This window comes from Schistocerca americana, chromosome 9 (assembly GCF_021461395.2).
Source record: "Schistocerca americana isolate TAMUIC-IGC-003095 chromosome 9, iqSchAmer2.1, whole genome shotgun sequence".
NCBI lineage: Eukaryota > Metazoa > Arthropoda > Insecta > Orthoptera > Acrididae > Schistocerca > Schistocerca americana.
In genome coordinates, this window is record NC_060127.1 from 19,227,109 (window position 1) to 19,245,097 (window position 17,989).

Consider the following 17,989-nt stretch of genomic DNA (forward strand, 5'->3'; position numbering starts at 1 on the left):
TTTTTAGTATGCGATATGCAGAGTCGTCCAAAAGCTGGTGCATCTTGCTCAGATACATTGACGTGGAGAGGATAACAGTCGCATTTCCCTTATCCACCGGTAAAATCACAATATCAGGATCTTCTCGTAGGGATCGAACCACTGACCTCTCTGCAGCTGTTATATTGTTCTTAGGCACTTGAGCCCGTGTCAGAGCACGGCAAGTCTCCCGCCGGATCTCCTCGGCAGATTCCCTGGGAAGCCTTGTTCGACGACGGAGCTAATGATGTCCACAACAGGTGGTGTCCTCGGAGTGGGTGCGAAGTTCAGTCCCTTCTCCAAGATCGATACCGCCGCATCAGGCAAAGGTTTGTCCGCTAGATTGTATACAGTTCGTCTGCGAACTTCGTTGTTCTCTTCTTCTGGTAAACGGTCTCTGAATTGATGAAACTTATCAATTTGACGTGCTGCGTCTTGTTGTCGTTTCCAGTCTGAGAACGCCCAAGTAGCGCTGTCAACCCACGTCCAAGAATCTGCGGACAGTCTTGACGATATCTTCAAATGAAGTGCCAAGAGCTCTCTGGATACGAAGTCCAGTTCCCTCCGAGTATAGTACTAATTATTTGGTGGTGATTAGTTTATGAGATTTGTTCAATTAGTGAACGATAATGAATAAATAAGTATATTAACACCTTAATATTTTGAATGTGGTACTTAGGGAGTATGTTACTCACAAAGGCTAGATTCTTCTTTAAACTACATTTGTTGATTTAAACGCTATTTTAGCTTTCCATTCTTTTCAAGACGAATAATTGTGCAAACTTTTTACCAAAGCCTAGTTTTGAAAGTTTTCCGACCTCTCACTTTCATTTAAATAGCTTCCTTCCAAAGATCTGCAAGTTTTACATAGGATTCTCTTCGGTGCGATATCTCTTCCGTGGCCCATCACTCTGTGAACATTTTTATTCACCAGTATTCCACGAGGAAATTCGCTCATTCGTTTTGGTGACCAATGACTCCTGGGTGGTAAGATAGCTATGAAAATATTTTAAAAGTATCGCATCGTATCACTGATGTGAGACAAAAGGAATATCTGAAGTTAAATTTCCGTCACCCATCATCGGTGGCTTGCAGAGTGTATGTAATGACGTAGAAGTTACTGCAGTATGGATTAGAGTTCTATAGTCCCTCTCAGTCAATTTCTTACAACCGCTGAAGGAATTATTGTTGTTCATGTTATCCTGATGTCTCACTTTGCAACAATCTGCTGTCATCGAATTTGTCTACATTTAACTGTTATGGAAGACTCTCTGACAAGTTTTTGGGTTCTAAACAAATATCTCAAATTAACTCAACTCTCTTTGCTGATAATTGAAGACAAGCAAAAAATTATGTTAATTCAAATCAGTGTGCTCTTACTTTATAATCTACGTAGTTTGCTGGAACTTTAGAGACATTTGTCAACCTAGCTTTTGTTAATATAATTTTTCATTCTCATACTTGCACTGTTACGAAAATAGTTTCTGACACAGTTTTCTCCACTTTCTGCAGTACTATTGCTGTTGGTGTGGAAGACGACAAGACTAACGGTGATTTCAGAGGTTTGTTTAACTGCGTTCCAATGGCTTCAGAGACATGCAACATGATACAGTGTACCACCACGCAGGAAGCATTCTATGGGAATAAAATTGATACAAGACATTTGGGGCATAGATGTGGCATCTGCAAAACAACGTTTGCACAGTTGCAGGAACTGAAGGAGCATACACACTTGAACCAATGTGAGCTTCAGCATTCATGCAGCGTGTGTCACAAGATGTTCACAAAGAGTAGCGATTTGAAGAGGCACTTCCGAGTGCACAGTGGTGAACGCCCTTACAGCTGTGGCGTTTGCAACAATACATTCACACAAAGTTGTCACTTGAAGCAGCATTCACGACTGCACACTGGCGAGCGCCCCTACATCTGTGGATTTTGCAAAAAGACATTCATTGCCCAAACCAATCTGAATAAGCATTTGTTGGTGCACTCTGGGGAACGCCGGTACAGCTGTGGCCTTTGCAACAAGAGATTCGTGCAAAGTTGTCACCTGAAACAACATTGGCACACACACACTGGCGAACGCCCACACAGCTGTGAGGTTTTGCAGCAAGACATTCATACACAAAACTAATATAAAGGAGCATTTGCAGTTGCACACTGGCAAATCCACCTACAGCTGTGGCGTTTGCAACAAGACATTGGGTCAAAGTCAGGCACTGAAGCAGGACTCGCAAATGCACACTGGGATCGCACATGAGACTATCAAGTGCGTAATAAGTGGTTTAGAAGCATCAAAAAGTTGAAGAAACAGTCATGACTGCACACTTGTGAAAAGGCATACATTTGCAACATTTATCAACAGAAATTCTTCTACTACAGCAACCTGAGACTACACCTAATTCTTCATGCAAGGGAACATTATTATACTTGTGTTGTTTTTCTACAGAGATTCGCAAGCCACATATTGGAGAAACATTCACATTTGGTAACAGTACACGTAAAAATATCTGAAAATACACCTATAAATGCACAGTGTTAAATAGTGGTATTGATCCGATTGTGCCATAAGTAGCTGAAGAGCAGATACAGCTTGCAAAGTGCTAGTGAAATCTCACATCTAGTGTAATTCAGATTTCTCTTGCTCCAGTAGGATTGGTCTCTTTAACATAGTCATCAGTTACTGTTTAGTATTACTCATGGTTACTGCTGATTCAAGTTTGAAATACGTTATCAGCAGCCAAAATATGTAATGCAGCTTAATTTCTTGTGCACTAATTGTTACTTGTCTTGCACCCATAATCCAATAAACAAGGAATCTCAAATAATGACAGAAATTCCATTAAAAATCATCACAGAATCCATGCCTTCAGTAAGGCGTTACCAAGTGTCGTTTTAGGTTTTCAGCTTGATCTAAACTTCTGTACAAATGATACTGCGCTCATGCTGTGTCCAAAATTATGTGTCTAAAATATATGGTAGCATGTGAAAGCAGTATATTTTCATTTGGTTATTCTGAGGTCTAACGGATATTCACTCCCCTGTAAGATATAGGTAACTGCTCTACACACATTGCCCCTACTGAAAAGTGAAACTGCCGGCCCGTGTGGCCGAGCGGTTCTAGGCGCTTCAGTCTGGAACCGCGCGACCGCTACGGTCGCAGGTTCGACCTCAGGCATGGATGTGTGTGATGTCTTTAGGTTAGTTAGGTTTAGGTAGCTCTGAGTTCTAGGGGACTGATGACCTCAGATGTTAAGTTCCATAGGGCTCAGAGCCATTTGAACCATTTGGAAAGTGAAACTGAAGGTTATTTCTTAAATAGCAGTTCACACAAATGGCTTCCATCACTGAGGTTGCGCTGCTGGAAGATGTCTGGGGGAAGCTCATCACTACGTTTTCAGTCATTTCTTGAGGGAAAACCTCTCTGTCTTCCCATATAACAGCTTTAAGCTCATCAGCGTTGTGGAGCTGCCATGAGAAAACATGTACTGGAGATGACTTTACATAAAGAAATGAACGGATGGAGGATCAGATCACTTATCATGATCATAACTGATTTGGAAAGTGGTGCCACAGTGTACTCATTGAATTCAGGGCATTTGGACTGTAGCCCCTTCTTGGTGAAACCATATCGTGTTTAGATGCTATGTTCCCACAGTTGTGGAATGAAGAAATTGTTAATTATGGTCGCATACTGCTCTGATTTGACACCCACTTGCTGGCCACTCTTAAAGTAAAATGGCCCAACAATTACATAGGAACACCAGACAACCTCTTGCCTACATCGGGCCTTTTCATAAATGAGCTTCGGGTTTGTATCCTAGTAATAGCAGAAATATTGGTTATTGATAAACCCACTGAGATAAAAATTTGCCTCGTCAGACATTACAAGATTTGTCAGAAATCCGTCATTCTGGTCTTTTCTGTCCATTAATGTAATTGTACTTACTCCGTTTACCTCCTGATTGTAACTGATGAGCCACTTCCAATATATGAGGTTGAAATATCAAATCCGGTTTTACAATTCTTTACAAGGTTGTGCAAGTGATTTGTAATGTTATGGAATGGGGAGAGGAGGATCGCTGTGTGCTTTGTTGCTCAGCTCTTGAATCTTTTCGCCCCGCCAAATTTTTGTAGTAATTCCTCTCGTTTTTGTGGCCTACCGCTGTGTAGCAGTGTGACTGGGTTTACTGGGCACACATCCAGCACCAGCCATACATTGCTGTCAGTCTTCTCAAGAAGAAATTACAGATTATTGTACTGAAACTTTGGTCAGTATACAGATTGAAACCACATGTCCAGACACTCGATGACCTTAAGGGGCTCCGGAACGCCCTATACTTGCAATGTTAAAATAACGCTTATAAATATCTTTCCTCACAAAGTATTTGAGGTAGGAAGTTGAACTTTTTACAGATTATTTATTGGAATATGGGCTACAACTTAACACAAGGATTTTACAAAATTTTAGTTCACTTATTAAAGATGATTTTTTTTTTCAATTGTAATGAAAATTCACAACATTTTTTTGCAATTTTTTATTTATATATTCAAAAATATACAGTTTTTTGGAAAAAGGCTGTGTTAAATTATGCAGAAGGTACTGTGTAACATTTACTGAAAGTTTGAAACAAATATGTTTGGAAGATCCTTAGAAAACATGTAATTAGTATGAGAAAATAATAGTTTTGGGAATCGAGCGACAAAGATTGGATTAACTTTTTAGTGCATTCCAGGTCCATAGGATGGATTATCTTCATCCTCTGCAAACTCCTCCTCCAGCTTCCTCTTGTTCCTCCTCCTGTTTACTCTTGCTTGTATTTCTAGACTCTTTACAGCCCTGTCTGCAGCCCGAAGGCGTTCCTTGTCTAAAGCAAGCATCGCTCGTACCATGTTAGAACCTATCTTCATTCCCATATTTCTAAATACCTTGCACCTTACAATGTTGCCATCATTGAAAGTCGCAACAGCATCATACACACCAAAGTGAAGTGTTTCTATTCCAACAAATAGTCTTGGGGATTCTCGACCATATAACACTATCTACACTTTCATTGGGGTTTTGAGTTTTTCCGTGAATACACTTTTTCAACAGTTCAGGTGCTGCTAAGTCTCTGAAAATAGGTTTTATCACCTCCATTATTGCATGAGGCAGACTATGCTTATGAGTGTACACTTCACCAGTTAGCAATCCTTTGTTATATTTACACCAACTGTCTTCTTCTTTGGGACACAAGCTATGTTGGGGATTTTCATCGGTTGAAGAAGTATGAAAAAAAAGAGCCCAAACAGCCTTCTTCATTTCGTCGACACTTTGTGTATTTTGCCTAATAGCCATTCCATAATAGTTCTGTATTTTGTCAATTACACTGTCAGTTAACCTTCCCTTCCCATCCAACCCTTTACCATCACTGAGTTTTTGTTTTTTGTACGAAGCTTTCAGTCGCCGAAGTCTTGTTCCCATTTGCTTCTGTACGTGTCCAATACACTCAAATTTCTGCACTACAACATCATCACCATAGGGCTTCAGTCCTTGAACATGTTTGAAACTTTTAGAATCACCGTCACCAAGGTAATTAACATATCGCACTTTATCACACGCCTCAGAACGCTGGAATATACTGGCAACACCAGCCACTTCCATTCCTCCACTACTGCCACTATAGTTAGCTTTGCAATTATTTTCATGTGTACCTTTATATTTTTGTGGACATCTACAATTCTTTGATATTACTGCTACATCTAAAACTTTCCCTGTATACATACTGGTGGCAGATACTACACCATGAAGAGGTGTGTGTCCCCGTTTATGCCAGGTACCATCGAACGCTGCAGTCAAATCTCTGTTACGATTATTTTCCATTACTGCCTCTTCCACAGCGTTCTTCATAGATTCTATACAGACATCTTCTACTTTAGACCCTATTAATTTATTATAGGTCGTAAACTTGGTTGAGGGATTTGGAAGATTCATGATGCCACAGAAAATTGCACCTGCAGTAGCACCCTTACCAACTGAACGCAAGGAATAAACAAATCTAATGTTGTGTTCGTAGATTTTGCTACCATTTTCTTCAGTTGCAGTTACTGCAACACTGTTCCAAAAGGTGGTCATGTATGAACACTTATCACATTTCAATTGCATTTCACTAGCAAGTCCTACGTGCTTATGGAGAGTTCCAGACCAACTTCACTACAATGAATACATCTTACACAGTTTGAAAAAATTCCTTTGAGAACCGACATATCAAATATTTCATTCACATCCGATTCGCCCATAAAACATTCATAATTTTCACTCATTGAACCAAGCTTCTTCTGTGAAGTATTTTCTTTCCCACTTTGACTGCTATGGGCAGGTGTACTTGAGAGGTTGGGTTCACTCACTTGGTTATCGTCTTTATTGTTTACAGTAATAACACATACCTTTGGCTTTCCAACATTTCTCCTTTTCTTAAAAGCCTTCAGAGGATTTCTAATAACTTTACTTTTACTCATTATTATACTTCAACAAAACAGAGACTCAAGAAACAGAATTAATTACGAATATTTTCGAGATAACGACAGAGTAAATAAACATGAAACAATCGACAATCACACCAGCGATATATATTGAACCATCACAGGTTAGCCACAACACATACTTTATCTCACATCACTAAAATGTACCTGATGAACACGGACGTTAATAATAACACCATTTGACAGCAGTTTAACAGCGGCACAGTGGGTCACGCCCATGTAGAACACATTTCAAAAAAAAATTAAAAATAGTTGTAGTCTTCGGAATTGAATAAATTATATATCTATTAAAAGGTAATAGTCTGCAGATTCAGAAAACGCAAAAAAGTAAAAATTGAACTTTTCATGATTTTGAGCCTTTCCGGAGCCCCTTAATGTATTGAAAGACAGCACGACCCAGAAAAGGCCGAAGTAAAGGGTGGCGCACATAAAACCAGCCCGAGCTGGAATGCGAACGTGCGAGAGTAGCGTGTCAGTTTCTTTGCCACCTTCCACCAGCAGTAACGTGTGAGTAGTTCATACGGAAAGTAGTCGTTATAAACCATGTACTTCATTGTCATGCCTTACTCCATTAAATAACATGTGTCCATTGTTGAAGAATATCTGCGGCCTGAATCCATTAAAGTTGTTCGTAACACTTTTCATGAAAGGTTTCCTGAAAGTAATATTCCTGCAAAATCAACGATTTGGGATCTAGTGAGAAAGTGGCGTTCAACAGGCAGTGTTGTTAATTCAAGGAGAAATAAGGCACCGACTGTATGTTCACCTGAAGTTGTGGCAAACGTGAAGGCACACATTGAAAGAAGTCCCAAGTCAACACGACGATTATGACAGCAACGTGGAATATCACGCATGTCATGTAAACGCATCCTTTATTACTTAAAAATGAAACCTTGCCGTGTGAGTGTTGTTCAGCAAATAAAAGAAGTGGACAAGAGTAAGCGTACACATTACTGTAACTGATTGCTGGAAAATGTCGCTGGGGGACATCTTGATCCGTTCCTCCTTTTTTCGGATGAAGCTTGGTTTCATCCGTCGGGTTTCGTTACTTCACAAAACACAGGACACTGGGCTAGAGAGAATACCCATGGCAAACTGCAAAGGCCGTTACACGATTTAAAAATTGGTGTATGATGTGCTGTATCTGGTAACAGAATTATCGGGCAATTGTTCTTCAACAAAACTGTCAACACACATTTTTGCTTGCAACTCTACAATGAATTTTCGGCTCTGTTAACTCCAAACGAAAAATGTTGTGCATATTTCCAGCAAGATGGGGCAACTTCTCATACGTCGGATTTGTCCTTAGCTCACTCTCCCGACTTGTCACCGTATGACTTACCTCTGGGGATTTCTAAAGGCTAGAGTCTACCGCAACAATCCCAGAACACTTGACATATTAAAAAACAACATATGTGAAGAAACTCGGAACATTCCTCAAAGAGTACTGGAAAGTACTGGAAAGTACATACCGTAGTAGTACTGGAAAGTGTTTTCCTTAACATGCTTCGATGTGCATAACTTTGCTTGGATGTTGGCGGAGGACATTTTGAACACAGACTTTCAATTCCTTTCTAAAATATGCTTATTAAACTAATAAAAGTAAAACTTTTACTTAAACTGTTAATTACATAGATAATAATGAAACTGTACAGTAGAAATGTAAGAAAGTGATGACGTACGTTTATTTTCATTCGGAAGGACGACGGTTCAATCCCGTCTCCAGCCATCCTGATTTAGGTTTTCCGTGATTTCCCTAAATCGCTTCAGGCAAATGCTGGGATGGTTCCTTTGAAAGGGCACGGCCGATTTCCTTCCCAATCCTTCCCTAACCCGAGCATGAGCTCCGTCTCTAATGACCTCGTTGTCGACGGGACGTTAAACACTAACCACCACCACCACCACGTTTATTTTCTTCATTCATATTCCTTTCAGCGCAGGGGCCGGTTTTATGTGTGCCACTCTGTACAAAACGTCTTTTTTCCAAAACTGTTTCGTAGAGGAAGATTGCGTTGTAGTTCTTCCTTTAACTTGTCTCACGGGTGAGAAAATCATAGATGTCGGAATAAGTGACCATACTGTAGAAGACCAACTAAAATCGCTCAAATGGACCTGAAGGAAACCCATTCTATTCTAGAATATGCGACAGACCTTCCGTATCTCCTAGCGGCATTGTACAGTAGCCTCTAGAGGAACGAAGTGTTCTAGAGATTGCAAAAAAAATTCAGGTCATATCCGTTTGCCGGAAGTGTCGTCGAACCGATAGACAAAGCTGCAGACATGTATCTTTGATGTCGGGCGACTGTATAGTCTTGAAACATGTTTTATGTTCGCGTATTATGACAGTTGTGGAGAGAGAAAATCTCGTCTGTAGAATTCGATATGGGTTCCGGAAACGTAGATCGTGTGAAACTCGGCTCACTCTGTTTATCGACGAATGATACATGTGGCAATGTAGTTGCTGTGTTTCTTGACTTCCGGGAGGCATTCCATACAGTTCCGCACTGTAGCTTAATGAACAAAATACTTGTGTATGGAATATCTGACCAGCTGTGTGAGTGGACTGATCAGTTGCAAGTGAACGCAACACTGCATGTCATTCTCGTTGGAGAGAAATGTTCAGACGTGAAAATAACTTCGTGCGTTCCCGAAGGGAGAGTTATAGGACCATCCTTTTTCCCTATATATTGCAGGACCTAGTAGATAACATCGGAATTTCAGTGAGACTTTTCGGAGGTGTTGCTGCTGTACAGAGAAATTTCGCAGTGCTAGAATATTGTAGCAACTTTTTTCAGGCAATGCTTCATTATAGATAATTGCGTCACTTGCGATACACTCGAAGAGCACTATTAATATTGTCCGCAAGATCATTAATGCCCAGCATGAACACCGAGGGTCCCTACAGACTAACCTCGAGCAAGCCCGAATTTACTCCAACATATCTTGATGACTCTCCATCTGCGATCTCTCTACCAAAAAATCCTCAGTCAAGTCACAAATTTTGCTTGATACTGATTGCAATTGTACTTTGAATAATAAGCATAGGTGTGGTACTGAATCAAATGCTTTTCGGAAATGGAAAAATACTGCGACTACCTGACTGTCTCGATTCAAAGCTTTGAGTAGGTTGTTTGAAGAGTGGGAGTTGGGTATCACATGTTCAATGTTTTCTGGATCCATGCTGGTTGACACAGAGGAGGCCATTCTTTTCGGGATACCTCATTCTGTTTGAGCCCAGAATAGGTTCGAATATTAGACAACAATCGATGTCAAGAATATCGGAAGTTAGTTTTGCGGAACACATCTGCCCTGCTTGTGGGCAGGTGTGATCCGTGCTTTCTTCCAGCTACTTTTTGTTTGACGGATCTACGACAGATTGCTGTTAACAGAGGAGCTGACTCAGCTGCAAATTCACTATAGCAACTGATAGGGATTCCATCAAGTCCTGGAGCTTTGTTCAGTTTTAACGATTTCAGATGTTTCACAAAGCCACTGAAATTAATACTAATTTCGCTCATGTTTCCAGTGATGTAACGAAATTGGGGTGATTCTTCCAGATTATCCTTTGTAAAAAGACATTTGAAAGCGAAATTAACCGTTTCCCCTTTTCCTTTGCTATCCTCAGTTTTACTCCGTATGTCATTCGCAACTGACTGGACACTTACTTTGGTGCCACCTTTGCATATGTCCAGAATTTTTTTTTGTATTTGTTGAATATCATTTGACAATATTGTGGTGTGCTAATCATTGAAGGCTTCCCACATTGCTCTCTTGACAGCCAAGTGGGTTTCATTCAGCATATCTCTATCTCCAGCCCTATGATTTATTTGACACACATTACACAGAAGTCTGTGTGTCATTAGGAGCTTATTTGCAATGGCTGTATACCATTTAGGTCCCTTCCAATCATGAATTGTTCTACTGGTTACATATCTATCGAGTGCCTATTTAGCTATTGTTTTAAACTTGAGCCATAGTTGATCTGAATGCTCCCGTCCTGTGCTAAGAGTTTGAAATTTCGCATTGACATATGACACTACAGGTTTCTTTTCTTAAATCTTGTTTTTCAACATATTAAGCTTTCTATTTGTTTTTCGATGCGCTTTGCACTTTGGCTGTCATTGTTGCCGCAGTTGCCTCGTCTGCCTCATGGTCACTGCCACCAGTTATGGAGTGGACAGGCGCATTTGTTGCCATTAGGTCTAATATTTTTCTGTCGTGAGTGGATTCCAAACTGTCTATTCTAAATACGTTTCAGAGAAGACATTTAGTAATGTTTCACAGGATGGATTGTCACGCCCGCCACTGACAAATCTGTAACCATCCCAATTGGTTTTTGGATAATTTAAGTCTTCATTGATGATTACAGTGTAATTGTGGAACTTACGTAAAGTGAACACAGGCTTTCTCTAAAGTTTTCGGTTGCATGTGGAGGTGACTCCGGCCATTTACAGTTTTATGCCTATTGCTGATACTGCGACTTTGCCAGACACTCTCATGAAGTTTCAGTTTCCGTCTCAGCATGTAATAATTAACTGAAACCACGGAAAAACTGATTCAAGTTGGCTGGATGAAGACTAGCCCTTACCCTTCTGAACACAAGGCCAGCGCTACCTCATTCAGCTTATCTCTAGTGTATAATACTGTTTTACAAAGAACCTATTTAATATAAATGGCTAGTGCTGCCCCATTCTTTACTTTCTCACTCCCAGACACTGCACACATTACACCGCCTATATACACATTGCTCCATAATGTAACACTACATACACTATCAGATGGCTTCGAACCATAATGAAAATGGCTGATTTTGTGTACCTTACTTCCCATTCATTAACATATAAACTGAGTCACCATCCTCCTGTAACGAGCGAGACGATGAGCTCAGGAAGAGAATAAGGTGTTAGTATTGTGCCTTGCATAGTTTCAGGAGAAAGTTTTCCAGAAAAGGAAATAAAAGAAGGAAGAAATGTAGTGTGAAAATGTTATGTGAAATGATGTTTGTATTATCATTGTCATTATTATTTATACGTGTTACATCCTTTATAATATCTGTACTCTGTATTCTCGAATTACACCATCAATTTATAGAATGTATTGCATAACAGGTACTTTGTAACTGCCTTTTTAAATAAGTTTCTTATAGTAATCTGTTTAAGCTCTTTCGTCAGTTTATTGCACAGTTTTATTCAGTGGTAGAAAGTGCTATTTTAAGTTGTATGTTTTCCATTTCTTGATAAATGTAACTTCAGTCTAACTCTCGTTCCATGGTCCGGGACAGAGCTGTCTGTGCAGTCGTTATCAAATGTACTCACAAGGTGTAGTTGAAACCTCCGTGTTTTGAAAATATCATTACACTGAACTCTAATACTATTTTCGTTTGTAATTCTTATGGCCCTCTTCTATAGCTGGAAAACTGTTTTCGCATTTTGTGCATAGATTCCTCAAACAAGAGTCCATGCTGTAAAAAAGCACATGTCTTTCCTCTGTACAAGGAGGGTAGCAGAAGTGATTTACGAAACTTCTGTCCCAATATCTTTTGTCCTTCCACATATCTGTTGTAAACTCACAGAACACAGTATGAGCCCAAACGCAATGGGCAAACTAGAACAGAGTTGAAACTTCCTGGCAGATTAAAACTGTGTGCCGGACCGGGACTCGAACAGGTCCCGAGTTCGAGTCCCGGCCTGGCACACAGTTTTAATCTGCCAGGAAATTTCATATCAGCGCACACTCCGCTGCAGAGTGAAAATCTCATTCTAGAACAGAGTTGTTTCTCCACGAGAACCAGTATGGCTTCCAAAACGCTGTTCTTGTGAAACCTCACTTTGACATGACACCATGAAACCCATGGATCAAGGTAATTTGGTAAAGGCAGTAAACATTATTGTTAGAGACATCATCACTTGTTTCTTCCTCCACACAGATGTGTGTAATATGCCACGCTGTATGCTTTACAGTTTTTACTGTGATGAAAGTAAAAGAGTTGTGTGAACTTTTTTATATATCTATAGGTTTGATTTTATTTCCTGTTTCGTCCTGAAGCTGCTGTAACTAATTATATTAATATTTAATAAACAATGAATTATTGGGCAAACACATTTACAACCCTCAACAATACAAGTCTGCTCTCCTCAGTAGTCAGACTGAACATTACGAGACCATCCTTGGCTGTCAGAGAAAATAAGTTCTGTGAGGGGCGTTTGACAAGTAAGTTTCACTATTTTATAATAAACATTAAAAGGAAGAGAACTCTGTGATTCTAGGATGTTTTTTTTTGCTGGCAGCTCGCAGATTCCTCAAGACATTACAGTACCTCTCTACATTCATTGTGGCATTGCACAGCAACTAGTGAATGAGTAAGGCCTCTGTGTCAGTACCAAAAAATGGTTGTCATAACATGCCTTTGCCTTCTTTTGATACTTTCACCAGAATTATTCCATACAATGCTCTGGCGTTTTGTCTCAGGGATCGAATGATGGACTCATATCTCTTCACCATTTCAGTCCTCATACAGCCGTCACTACTGGCAGACGTTAACTGCTGGTGGACATCGACAGCAGGTAGTTGTTTCGCTAAGAAAAAAATAATGACAGAGCACAACGTACAAGCGGACACACTTTGTAGTGGTAACTACATGCTTAATTGCATCATACTGTTAAGATACTGCAGTATGCATTGTAAGCCAGTATGAGAGTTAACACATACCAGCCGAACTCGCTAGTTGTACAGGTCATGGGTACAGTGTATTTTGCAGGGAAATGAAACTTACTTAATGGGCGACCCTTGTATATCTACAGATGTACCCTGCAAGCCACAATTAAGTGCATAACATAGGGTACTTAATATGGTACCAAATGTTAGAGGAATTTCTGATTCCAGTTTTTCTAACAGTGTGGCTTTGTGCTGTCAAGTGACGATTAAAAATAAAGATTCGAACTCTTGTTAAAAGTAGAGGAGTTTTGAGTAAGTGGAATATGTATTAGAGCAACAATGATACAGGGTTCCTACATAAAATTGGTATGTCTCATCAAGTAACGATGAAGTAAGTAAAAATAATATTAATAATAGGATTAAAAACATGGGTTATCTGTTTATGAGAGGTGCAGGAAATGGTGACCATGGTCGTCCACGCATCTTTGACTTTGTGCAATGACATTACCAGCAACACGCTGTACTTCTGCAGGCATAATGTTGTTAAATTATCTAGTAATCTTCCGTTTAAGATTGTCTATTGTGTAAGGGTTGTTATCATACACTTTGCTTTCTAGTGTGCCCCATAAACAAAAATCACACGATTTTAAGCCCAGGGATCTTGGGAGGAGTGGGTGCGGGGCGGGGTGGGGGGGGGGGGGGGGGGGGAGGGGCGGCAGAGGCCTCTACTGACATGCCTGTGTTCAGAGAACACGTTGGTGATGTGGGCCACACGTAGGTAAGATGTGGGAGTGGTTGATCCATCTTGTTGGCATGTTGCATACGGCTTCTCTGCATCTGTTAACTGTGCATAAAAAAGTAAAAAGTCTCCAGATATCTGGGACTGAGCGGTCGTTGCATCTTGCTGGAATATTGAATACAGCTTCTCTGGATCTGTTAATTGCGCAAAGAGAGAGTCAAAGGTCTCCAAATATCTTGCTCTATTTAAGGTGTATTAGAAAAATATATGGCGAATAATGCACGTGCTGGACAATGCAAGTGCTGGACAATGCACACCAAACACCTATCTTCTGTGGGTGGGAGGTTCTTCATGCACAATATGTAGGTTGTCCTCCGACCAGTATCCGCAAATTTGGGAATTCACAGAACCTAACAAATGAAACCAGGCCTGATCTGGCTTGAAGTGAAGCAAGGGGTCCAAGTAACCCGTAGCAGTTGACGTTGACAGCCAGTTACAAAAAAAAAAAAAAAAAAAAAAAGGTTCAAATGGCTCTAAGTACTATGGGACTTAACATCTGAGGTCATCAGTCCCCTAGAACTTAGAACTACTTAAACCTAACTAACCTAAGGACATCACACACATCCATGCCCGAGGCAGGATCCGAACCTGCGACCGTAGCGGTAGCGCAGTTCCAAACTGAAGCGCCTAGAACCGCTCGGCCACCATGGCCGGCCAGCCAGTTACAATAATGAACTTTTTCTCCTGATCCTCAAATTTCAACTCTTGCACTACAGTCACACAACAGGCTTTTAATTTCATATCTTTTAGTACACAGTGACATGATGTACGAGATACACCAAGCTGGTGCTTGAACATCCTTATCAACTTGTGGGGACGTCTCGTAGCGTCCATGCGAATTCTGTCTATACTTTGAGGGACCCTCACTGTCAGCCACCTGTTGCTCTGCACATTTTGAACGGGTTTCACAGCCCTCCATTACTTGTCCACGTCTTGAATAGTGCTGGTCCTGGGGATTTTTCTACCAGAGTACTTTACTCAAAATATTTACTTATATTCCTTGATGGAGCCTGTCGTCATGTAACACTCCACAATATCAGTTCACTGTATGAATAGAAACTGTCCCATTTCTGTTACAACTCAACAATACGAGTTTCTCACAACAGACCCATGAACACACAGTGGCACTCAAGTTTCCTATAAAATGTGGTGTAGCCAATTTTCTGGACAGTGTTACCGCTTCACAAGCAATTCGAGTAGCGATGATAAACCAGTGCATGAGGAGTACCGATTTTATGTGAGACACCCTGCATAATCACCCTGCATAATAAAATGTGGAATAAGATATCTAACAATAATTACAGGATCTCAACCAAGTGGATGAAAATGCCAGGACAGTCTTTCATATGTTAACCAGTTTCAGTCAGTAGTACTAATAATGCTTTCAGCCAAAAAAGGGGTACCTTATTCTCATTAGTCATGGGGTCACCCTGTGTCAAAGTGGGAAGTGATTGATGTATACCATTTAATGTGGGTACGAGAAGAAACTTCTTGTCATGCGCAATTTGAGTGTTTTATGTGAACAGAATTTGTCTCAGAGAGTAATCAGTCATTTCAAGCCTGACATTTCTTTCGAATACTGGGGAAATAAGAAAAACATCAAGAAAGTATACCAATTATAAGCACAGCTTAAAAAAATGTTTAAACAGACTATCCTGTACACATGTCCGCCCCGATAGCTGAGTAGTCAGCGTGACGGATTGCCGTCCTACGGGCCTGGGTTCGATTCCTGGCTGAGTCGGACATTTTCTCCGCTCAGGGACTGGGTGTTGTGTTGTCTTCATTATCATTTCAGCCCCATCCAGCGTGCAGGTCGCCCAATGTGGCGTCGAATGTAATAAGACCTGCACCAAGGTGGTCGGACCTGCCTCGCAAGGGGCCTCCCGGCCTGTGACGCCAAACGCTCATTTCATTTCCATTTTCATCCTGTACACATGAATCTGTCATATTCAAGGTCATGCGCATTGCAAATATTCTTCACGCTGATAAGATACGCATTTAGGTTCATTCAGATTTCGTAGTATGTAGTACCATCAGAAAGATACGTTTGTTCCCCAGATCATATTGATAACCATTGTTCTTTGCGTCCAAGTAGATACAGGAATCGCCAGAACTCCATTTTATTCAGATTATTGGATGATTAAGTCGGGTGATGCTGAGGGAATTAGATTAGGAAATGAGACACTTAAAGTAGTAAAGGAGTTTTGCTATTTGGGGAGCAAAATAACTGATGATGGTCGAAGTAGAGAGCATATAAAATGTAGACTTGCAATGGCAAGAAAAGCGTTTCTGAAGAAGAGAAATTTGTTAACATCGAGTATAGATTTAAGTGTCAGGAAGTCGTTTCTGAAAGTATTTGTATGGAGTGTAGCCATGTATGGAAGTGAAACATGGACGATAAATAGTTTGGACAAGAAGAGAATAGAAGCTTTCGAAATGTGGTGCTACAGAAGAATGCTGAAGATTAGATGGGTAGATCACATAACTAATGAGGAGGTATTCAATAGAATTGGGGAGAAGAGGAGTTTGTGGCACTACTTGACAAGAAGAAGGGGCCGGTTTGTGGGACATGTTCTGAGGCATCAAGGGATCACAAATTTAGCATTGGAGGGCAGTTTGGAGGGTGAAAAATAGTAGAGGGAGACCAAGAGATGAATACCCTAAGCAGATTCAGAAGGACATAGGTTGCAGTAAGTACTGGGAGATGAAGAAGCTTGCACAGGTTAGAGTAGCATGGAGAGCTGCATCAAACCAGCCTCAGGACTGAAGACCACAAAAACAACAACATGAATGAATAAATATGTTAATCCATCATCATTTGGAAATAGTAGCTACGACGTGTACAACACAAAAAGTTTAGATATTTTATACACTATTTATTGTTAACCTAAGGACTATCTTAGGTTGCGATTTTCTTTTTGAGACGAATAATTGTGCAAATTTTCAACCAAATTTTGGTTTGAATTTTTTCTAACCTTTCACTGTCATTTAAATAGTTTTTTTCCCAAACATCTGGAAGGTTTACATAAGCTTCACTTAGTGCGACATCTCTTCAATGGTCCATGAGTCCGTTAATCTTTTTATTCACCACTGCTCAGCGACAAAGTGCATTGTTTATAACAAACTGACTAAAGTCGCTCATTCGTTTTTGTGACCAATGACTTCTTGATGGTGGGGTAGCTCTGAGAATAATCTAAACCTTTCTCATCATATCACTGAGCTAAGACAATAGGAATATCTGAAGTTAAGTGTTCATCACACACCATTAGTGGCTTGCAGAGTATATGTGTTGATGTAGAAGTATGCATTATTGTTCTATGATCAATCGCAGTTAATTTCTTACATCTGCTGCTGTAATTATTGTTATTTGTGTTAATCAGATGTTTCATTCGCAGTAATCCCGCTGTCTGAATTTGCGTACATTTAATCTCTGTGGAATGCTCTCTGACAAATTTACAAGACTCTGTGTTCTAAAGTAGTGCCTCTGCTGCCTCTTGAAAAGGGCCTACAATTACGTTGATTCAAGGCAGTGTGCTCCTATTTTATAATCTAATCTTTGAGACATTTGGAAACGTAGTATTTTTTATTGTAATTTTTCATTCCCATATTTGCACGGTTTCGAGATTAGTTTATGACACAGTTCTCTCTGCTTTCTGCAATACTATTCCTGTTGATGTGGTGGACGACAAGATTGATGATGACAGCAGCGTTTTGATTACGTACAATCCACTGGTTTCAAGAACAGGCGTTAGGATACAGCGAACCACCAAGCAGTAAGCATCCTGCAAAACGATGTTTGCGAACTGAAGTAGAACACGCACTTGAACAGTTGTGAACTTCTGCTTTCGTGCAGCGTGTGTCAGAAAACGTTCATAAGGAGTAGCTTTTCGAATACGCATTACCGTGTGCAGAGTGAACAACGCATGTACAGCTGTGGCATTTGCAGAAAGACATTCACACAAAGCTCAGATTCACACAAAATTCTAAAGCAGCATT

At 40.3% G+C, this 17,989-nt stretch overlaps 1 protein-coding gene across 7 annotated transcripts in view; it reads left to right on the forward strand.

The window, feature by feature from the left end:
* The window catches only part of LOC124551075 (zinc finger protein 570-like), a 201,557-nt gene that overhangs the window by 144,401 nt on the left and 39,167 nt on the right, over nt 1-17,989 (forward strand). The window contains exon 7 of one of the 7 annotated variants that reach the window (XM_047125976.1): nt 1,531-2,810. The exons of the other annotated variants lie outside the window; for them this stretch is intronic. Coding sequence (XP_046981932.1) covers nt 1,531-2,152 — 622 coding nt within the window. The 3' untranslated portion in view covers nt 2,153-2,810. Of the gene's footprint in view, nt 1-1,530; nt 2,811-17,989 lie in introns of those variants that run through there. 7 annotated transcript variants of the gene reach the window in all.